The sequence below is a fragment of the Garra rufa genome, chromosome 15 (assembly GCF_049309525.1).
Source record: "Garra rufa chromosome 15, GarRuf1.0, whole genome shotgun sequence".
NCBI classification, from domain to species: Eukaryota; Metazoa; Chordata; class Actinopteri; order Cypriniformes; family Cyprinidae; genus Garra; species Garra rufa.
The window spans coordinates 23197869-23207485 of NC_133375.1; the positions used below are offsets into that span (position 1 = coordinate 23197869).

General features: G+C 34.3%; 1 protein-coding gene across 1 annotated transcript in view; it reads right to left on the reverse strand.

The window, feature by feature from the left end:
* The window catches only part of rimkla (ribosomal modification protein rimK-like family member A), a 71442-nt gene that overhangs the window by 4825 nt on the left and 57000 nt on the right, over window positions 1-9617 (reverse strand). The window contains exons 2-3 of the mRNA XM_073819295.1: window positions 4335-4565; window positions 1708-1794 (exon numbers count right to left, since the gene is read on the reverse strand). Of these exons, the coding sequence (XP_073675396.1) occupies window positions 1708-1794; window positions 4335-4565 (318 nt within the window). The remainder of the gene's footprint in view (window positions 1-1707; window positions 1795-4334; window positions 4566-9617) is intronic.

A 9617-nucleotide genomic window follows, 5' to 3' on the forward strand; every position in this document is an offset into this window, starting at 1 on the left:
ACCCAAATCCCCATGGGTCAGTGGAAACCTTTTAAAACAAGTCACAGCCTGACAAAGGTCAACATTGTGAGCAATGTTTTATTTTCATCTGTAATTCATGGACCTGATACCCTTTTTAACAAAGGTTTGACTGAAGTATGTACGCACGAGTCCTGCTTTACATAACCAGTGTTCCCACACCTTTAACCAATCATTTCCATGACTTTCCTAGTTTATGCTCACTACATAAGAGAGGCTGGAAAAAAGTGATTTCTAGACTATCAGTGTTTTCAGAATTGAGGACACTACCAGTCAATTTTTTTTTGAACAGTAAGATTTGTTTAGTAAGATGTTTTTTTTTTTTCTTAAAGTCTGCATTTATTTGATCAAGTACAGCAAATACAGTAAAATTTTGAAATATATTCACTGTTTAAATAACTTTTCTATTTGAATGCATTTTAAAATGTAATTTATTCCTGTGATTTTAAAGCTGATTTTTTTTAGCATCATTACTCCAGTCACATGATCCTTCAGAAATTCTAATTTTCTGATTTGCGGTTCAAAAAACATGTTGAAAACAGCGGAATAGAATTTTTCAGGTTTCTTTGATGAATAAAAGCTCCGAAGAACAGCATTTATCTGAAATAGGAATCGTCTGTAACATTATAAATGTCTTTATCATCACTTTTGATGAATTTAAGCATCCTTGCTAAATAAAAGTATTCATTTCTATAAATTTATTTCCCAAACAGTACAGTGTAAAATGTTACAAAAGCTTTTTATTTCAGATAAATGCTTTCAATTCATCAACGAATCCTGAATTTTTTTTAAATAACAAAAAAAAAAAATGTTTCCTGAATAGCAAATCAGCATATTAGAATTTCATGTGACACTAGAGTCTGGAGTAATAATGCTGAAAATTTAGTTTTAAATCACAGGAATAAATTACATTTTAACATATATTCAAATAGAACAGTTACTTTAAATAGTAAAAATATTTTTAAATTACTTCTTAAAAAAAAAAAAAAAAAAAGGGGGAACTGTAAAAATGAATAAATTAATGAAATGGTAATTGAACAAATACCATTTGTATTTAACTTTGCAATTTTCACAAGTTTTCAATTTCTGACAAAACCTCCAATAAGACGCAATACTCCATTTCACAATAACTCCACGAAACAATTTGACGCATACATGAACCTGTAGACGAGTGCTGCATTCTGAGAACACGTGCATAGATTGGTTGGGGTGATCTGGGAGAATTTTTTGCCGCAAAAATATAAACAAAATACATCATAAGGTAATGACATAGTTTAATAATATTCGTCAGGTGTGGCTGCTGGTCTTGGCATCAAAGCGAGTTCTATTCTGACCGTGAGAGCGTAATTCTGTAAGATCAGCAACTACCATTAAAACAAAAGCAGTTGAAGAGAAAATTATGCTTTCAGCACACACACATACTCTTCAAATGTGCTTGAAAAAACAGTGCAGGACAAAGACGCCTTATGTGCACTTGGAGAGAGAAATAAAGACAACCTTTGTTTTTAAGGTAGAAGAGATGATGTTTCTAAGCTTATTTGGAGAGATCCAGCATGCTGTATAACTTTGAGGCGTTTGTGCTCCTGAAGGTTTGTCAGCACCCAGATCTTTAGTCTAATGTGTCCTGTTTCTTTCAGAGCTCCAAAGGACCAATTATGCACAGCGGCTGTTCTAGAATCTGTCATTTACCTCGATGTCCACGAGCGTTCTTCACCACCACGGGGTAACCCAGTGGCTCGGCTTCATCGATCATCTTGCGGAAGTTGTCGTGTCCTCCTGTAGACACACACAGAGATGCTGGTTAGTGAATATGTAATGAATGTAATTAAAAGTGAGATTTAATTTAAGTGCGAGATTCCTGAGAGAGATGCAAACAGCTCTAATGAAACAAGCAACACTGAGACATTCAATATCCACATGAGAAGGACTGCAAGACCGACAGATTTTTTTTGCCACGCACGACGTTTCCCATTTCCTGGACGGCACTCTGTCCAACTACGTGGCCAGTTTTTCAAGGTTAATGGCTCAAAGATGTTTTAAGAGAATATGCGCCTCAGATAAAACATGACGACCACATGATTGACTCAAAAGCTACACTATAAATAACTGTCACTTTGTAAAAAAAGAAAATTCCCCTCATCTATTTTTGACAGTTAATAACCGGAGCCCAATAGCATGCTTGACTTTAAAAAATAAATAAATGTTTTTACCTTGTATTTATATTCTACATCCCTAGATAACATCTGAAACTAACCACCAGTGTTTGGTAATTGACTTAATGTTTTTTTCTATTGAAAGCAACCTTTGGTTCAATTGAACATGTCTAAGATAAAACAAGCAGAAAAAAGCATATGGAAAAGAGAATATACGGAGAAGAGAAAGAAAAAGAGAGTGTGGGTGGAAATATAATTTAAGCTCAAGCCCAAACCGCAGAAAGTATAACTGCTGGATGTTTTTGTACTCTCTACATGCTTGAATATAAATATTCTTCATGCTTGTGAAGAGAAGATTCTTTGGGATGCAGAATGTGTTTGGCTGGCTTGAGCTGAGCAGATGAGCTAGTGTTCAATAGGAGGGGGCGAAAGAGAGAAAATGCAGGGTATGTCAGACCGGCTCTGCCAGGAACACGTCACTACAGCAGCTGTAACTGCTGTTATACACCCCTCCCTCTTTTCACTCTCTATCTCTCTCTCTCTCTCTCTGCAGTTTCATTTTGGTTCTCTTCAGCTAGTCATAAGGGCTTCCCCTTTCATTCTACAAACAGGAGACCGTCACATAAACAGCCGTTGTCTGTATGAATGAACGACAAATACAGGAGCGCACACATACACTACGGTTCAAAAATTTGTAGTCAGTATGATTTTTGAAAAAATGAGGATAAAAAAAAAAAAAAGAGAATAAATAAAAATAATGTGAAATATTACTGAAATGTAAAACAATTTTAAATACAATAAAAATGCTATTTATTCCTGTGATGGCAAAGCTGAAGCATCCATTAGTCATCAGTGTCACATAAATTTTCATAAATCATGACTAAAAGTATCATTTAAAGTATATGTATGTATATATATATATATATATATATATATATGTATATATATATATATATGTATATATATATATATATGTATATATGTATATATATATATATGTATATATATATATATATATATATATATATATATATACACACACACACATATATATACATACACACACACACAACCAGTAAAATGTTTCTGGACAAGAAGATTAAATCTGTCTCTTCTGCTCACCAAGCCTGCATTTATTTGACCCAAAGTACAGCAAAAACAGTAAAATTTTGAAATATTTCCACCATTTAAAATAACTGTTTTCCATTTAAAAATATTTTAAAAAGCAATTTTTTTCCTGTGATTTCTACTCCGGTCACATGATCTTTTAGAAATCAGTCTAATATTCTGATTTGCTGTTCAAGAAACAGAAGTAATATTTTTATTATTATTATGTTGAAAAAATTATGTTGTTGTTTTTTTTTGGTTCTTTGATGAATAGAAAGTTCAGTCTTTATCATCACTTTTGATCCATTTAAAGGCATTCTGGCTAAATGTATTAATTTCTCTCATTTCCCCAAAAAATAAAAAAATAAAAAAATAAAATTATACCAACTCCAAGCTTTTGACTGGTATATTGTATATTGTTACAAAAGCTTTTTATTTCAGATAAATGCTGATCTTTGGATCTTTCCATTTATCAAAGAATCCTGAAAAAAAAAAAAAATGCACTCAACTGTTTTAAATATTGATAATAATAATAAAAAAATTATTGAACAAATCAGCATATTAGAATGATTTCTGAAGTATCATGTGACACTAAAGACAGGAGTAATCATGCTGTATGTAATCAAATGTAGCTTTGATTACAGGAATAAATTTCATTTTAAAATATACTCAAATAGAAAGCAGTTATTTTAAATAGTAAAAATATTTCCCAATATTACTGCTTTTGCTGTATTTTGGCTCAAATAAATGCAGTCTTGGTGAACAAAAGAGACTTCTTTGAAAACATTTAAAATCTTACCGTTCAAAAACTTTTGACTGGTTGTGTGTATAAGTATATAGCGCTAGCCCCTAACTTTTGAACAGTAGTGTATTAAAAAAATATATATATATTCACCCCATTATGTCTATCATATTTGTTACTGGTCATGACATAAAAATGCTTTCGTGAAAAACTAGGCAAAAATTTATTTTTGTAAAAAATTACAACCCATTCCCTTTTTTGTATTATTACAGATTGGAGACTGGCTTGTTTCAGACATAAAAATGATCTCTCACCATAGGAGTACGTGTCTGGCAGGGGCACTCCATGCCCGGCAAGCTCCTGGAAAGTCCAGAACTTGTTGACACAGTTGAGGATGGCCTGAGGCCGGTTGACCAGACGACAGCCCATCTTCTCCATGTGACGGAGAACGGTGATGTCGCTGTCCGACTGGACCCATGGGGTTGGAACACGTACCACGGCAACTTGCGGGTATGAGGTAACAATTTCCTGCCCAACCCGCAGACCTGAAAAAGAGCGAGAGAAAGAAAAGGAAGATAAATCACAATGCTGCAGTATGGTCAGTGCAGTCTGTGTTTTGGCCGGCACAGTATTGTGAGAAGGGATTACACTCCTGTATCTGGGCAACCAATGAGAGCCAGACATTCATTTTGATGGGTCAACCTTTTCTCTCTCCCTCACACACGCAAACACTCAGTATGACAGATGAGCTGGCCTTGGTTTACTAAACAACACACACGACAACATCTCGGCAATACTAAATAGCTGATCTCCTTCGAAGAGCCGTTACACAATACTGCAGAAGGTCGCTCGCTTGCTTGCTTTGCCTCGCTATTGCGACGTTCACGCTGACCCACTAACCCAGTTTGCACTGCTTTCTGCTTTTAATTAAGATGCCAGTTAGGTTTTATCCTCACTTAACACCAGTCTTCACTTAGTAAAATCTGAAATCGGTTTTAAAACCGGCACTCGTTGGATTTTGAATACAAGAGCAATCAAACTTTCAACAAAAAAGGAATATATAGTTATTTCGTTGTGTGGATGGAACAGAACACACTAAACAGCAGAAGATGACAAGAAAGGATTTCAGAGATTATATAAAGGCAAGCACGTGTTCGAGCATTCAGGAGATAACAGGAAATGTAAAACAGAGGATATAAAAGGATCCATGAGAGAGAGACTAAACATGAATGCGTCACAGAATTTCTAATCTCTCCAGCTTCTCCGCCATCTTAGGATGGAGCAACACACACACAAACCACGACTCAGCATCTTCACTAGCAACTGCTACATCAGCACTCCCTCTTCCTCTCATGGATCAAAGCAGATGGGACTTGAATGCATGCAGTTAGAAGAATATGACAGGACTATACAGGCATAGTGAGAGCAGTATTATTGATTCCCAGGAAGTAATAGAACCATGTAACATTATTTACTGTATAATGACTGCATCTGCTTTGAATTTATTAAATCTTATAGCTCTTGCCTAAAACCTATAGAGTTTCCTACATAGACAGTATCCTAGACATCATAGAACCTCATAAGTTGCTCTACACAAACAACATGCTACAAAAATAGCACTCACATGTGACACTGCACAACAAAACCAGTCATAAGGGACATTTTTTTTAATTAAGATTTATACATAGCCTTAAAGCTGAATAAATACGCTTTCGATTTGTGTGTTTTTTAATATAGGACAAAATTTGGCCGAGATACAATTATTTGGAAATTTGGAATCTGAGGGTGCAAAAAAATTAAGAAAAAAAAAATCAAAATAGAGAAAACTGGCTTTAAAATGGTCTAAATGAAGTTCTGAGCAATGGATATTACTAATCAAAAATTGAGTTTTGCTATATTTATATTTACAACATATCTTTATGGAATATGTGACCCTGGATCACAAAACCAGTCTTAAGTCGCTGGGGTATATTTGTAGCAATAGCCAAAAATACATTGTATGGGTCAAAATTATTGATTTTTCTTTTGTGCCAAAAATCATTAGGAAATTAAGTAAAGATCATGTTCCATGAAGATTTTTTGTAAAATTCCTACTATAAATATATCAAAATGTAATTTTTGATTAGTAATATGCATTGTTAAGATCCTAATTTGGACAACTTTAAAGGTGATTTTCTCAGCATTTTGATTTTTTTGCACCCTCAGATTCCAGGTTTTCAAATAGTTGTATCTCGGCCAAATATTGTCCTATCCTAACAAACCATACATCAATAGAAAGCTTATTTATTGAGCTTTCATATTGATGTATGCATCTCAGTTTTGTAAAATTTAACCTTATGACTGGTTTTGTGGTCCAGGGTCACATATGATCTTCACTTAGTATCTTAATGATATTTGACACAAAAAAAAGACCATTTTGGCTATTGCTACAAATATACCCATGCTACTTAAGACTGTTTTTTTTTGGTCCAGGGTCACATATTGGAAACTTGCAATGTGTCACGGTTGATTTCAATAGAATTGTGCACTAATTCATCTCTAACTACAACATAATAAACTATAAAATAATGAACGATCTACACAATAATTAAGTGAAATGTTATTAATTTTATCATATTTTAATATATTATAAAATAGAATTATATTCTTGTAATGCAAACTAAAAATTTGCAGCCATTACTTCAGTCATCAGTGTCACATGATCCTTCAGAAATCATTCTAATATGCTGATTTGGTGCTAAAGTAATATTTCTTATTATCAATGTTGAAAACAGTTGTGCTGCTATAGATTTTTGGAAACCCAGATACATCTTTTTACGGAATTGTTTTATGAAAGTTTAAAACAAAAAACAAAACAAGTAAAATTTGCAAAAATTAATTTTGATCAACTTTATGCATCTTTAAGTCAAACTTGAACAGTAGTGTATATTCATAATTGACATTTCTTGCCATGTCCACAATCTTGGATGGTCTCAGTGGCTCACTAGGTTTTGAAACAACCCATATTTCTTACTCACTATTTCAAAACACTGATTAACATGGCAACATGTTTATTTTTTCCTTGTTTTTGATTATGCAAATTTATTTAATTCTCAGATTTTAGCCCCACAACCTGGAAAAAAAATGTAATAGTACATTATATATAGGCCATCTGTAACCAAAAAGGTACGCTAACAGATCAGGTTCATACAGGTCTGACTAATTTCCGCAGGAAATGACAGTCATACACTTACTGCAACAACAAGAAACAAGCCTTCAATCACTTGTTACTGTACACATCTCTATTTGTTTTACCTCACGTGTGTGTGTTAATACAAGCTAATCAAGTATTTTTTCTCCCTGAGGCTCATTCACCAAGTGTATCCACAGACTCAGGATACATAGCACACATGCCGTCTACCTCCTCCACTTCCCCCTTCTGTCAGTTCTGCGGCAGCTGTCTCACTGTGGGTTAAGAAACACAACTCACTCTCACACCAAATCCAGAGCGAGTTAGAATTTTAGGGTAACCTACTGTGTTAAGCACTGTGTTAGACACAGGTTTAGCCTACTTTGGAGGTGTGCTTTGAGGATGAGGTGAGCTGGTATTAGATACAGGTAGATAAACAGACTAAACAAACACAAGACAAATAACCCCATTAACGTACACCACAGATAATCACACCATGTCTGGACAATATCACACAATTACTCAATAGAAACTACTGTTCAATGACACTTCATGCTCACCAAGACTGCATTTGTCTATTAAATTTATCAATTCAATTTATTTTTGTGATAACATAGGGCTGTTGAACGATTATCCAAAAAAAAAGGTTTGTTTACATAATATGTGTGTGTGTGTGTGTGTGTGTGTGTGTGTGTGTGTGTGTTATAGGGCTGCAACTAACGATTATTTTGATAATCGATTAGTTCGCCGATTAATTTTTCGATTAATCGATTCGTTGGCTTAAAAATTCCAATTATTTTTTTTTTTTAAATCACACTATTCCACATTCTGAATGCTATGAAAACACAGTGCTTAACAATTTACAACAATTCACCTGTTGTAATAAAGAGAAAGGACAAATATCTGAAGAAAAACACACTAACAAGCATAAAATACAGTGTTTCTGCTATTTATTCTGCCGTGGCGGTGTTTAGTGTCCCACCAACAGCAGCGAGCGCAAGAGTTCCGCGTTCAAATGCACGCAGTAAGCTGAAGCTGGCCCAAAGCCCCAGCTAAAGTAATTAGGCCTACCATGAATGTGGAGGGGAAAAGTAAGGAGATATTCATATTATTTATTAATAAACTAGTACTTTGAGTGCATCTTTATGGATTAGGCCTATAGCTAATAAAAGAGTTTTGTTTTCGATTTGAATTGTTTCGTTTTATAGTAGTGAAGTAATAATTTAAAGTAAATTTATTACTCTTACATTTATGAGCAAAAATTAAGTTTCACATAGCACTTGCACCTCCATGTCCTGCAAAGCTTTCACTCTCTGCACAAACTATTGGATATGCGCCTATTAGTAGCCTACACATTTATCTAGGTTAAACAATTAAACTAATATTGTGAATGTGATGTGCTTAATTTTTATTTTAATTTTTTTTTTTATATCTAAGGATTTTAATTTAAATCGTGATGATTTGAGAAGGCTAAACTGATCTATCTGCCGCCGGCCGCTTTGTCGTTACTTTAAAAAACAAAAACTTGAATTTCACAAATAAAACATGTTCCAAATATATTTCTAAATTAACTTTATAAACTAATGAAACGAAAATAAATGTAATTACTTTGCTATTAAAAACAGCAGCTGTGCAATGGGAAAGAGAAAGAGAACTCGGCCAGTAATTCTGATGAGCTGTAGAGGTTGTAGGAATTTTTGCAACGAATGTTTGTTTAATAGCCTATTTAACACTTATTTAGGCTACTTTCTTATTTAAATGTATTATTTCGTTGATTTATTTTAGTGTTTTGTAGACTGCTTGTTCACTGACAGAAATTGCAAAACACGCACGTTCGTGAATAATGTTTGAGCCTCATTTATTTATATATAAAACACCGCGCCACCGGCGGTGGTTAAAATCTGCCACCGTCACAGCCCTACTGTTCATACCCTCCATAAATGCGCGCACTACATGTTGTATTTAAATCTAAATTTAACATTCAACGACAGATGTTTCAGCACAATGAATGTTTTTGCGCTGAGTTGAGTATCAATTGTCTCCCTTTCTGTGTTCTGTGTTCCGGCTGTCTGACACTCATTCAGTAAAGATTTAAACTTACAGACTGCCAGAATGGATTTTTAAATGGAAATTCTCGAATGAATTTGTGACATTTACAGATAAGGATATGACCGCAAACTGAAAGTTTTCATGCTGAGGACGCAAACGGATCTCAAAGCGCCTCACAGGGCAAGCCATCACTCTATTAGTTTAAAATAAGGAATTCTCATGTTTTGAGCAGCTTGGATCACGTAACTCTCCTGCAGCATCTCAGTCTGTTTCCTCCACTATTTTTAGTTGCATTTTGTCTATAGAAATGCGTCATTCAGTGCTGTAATTTGACGTGATCCTATGAAGTTGTACGTGCACTGTGGGCAGACCCGATTCA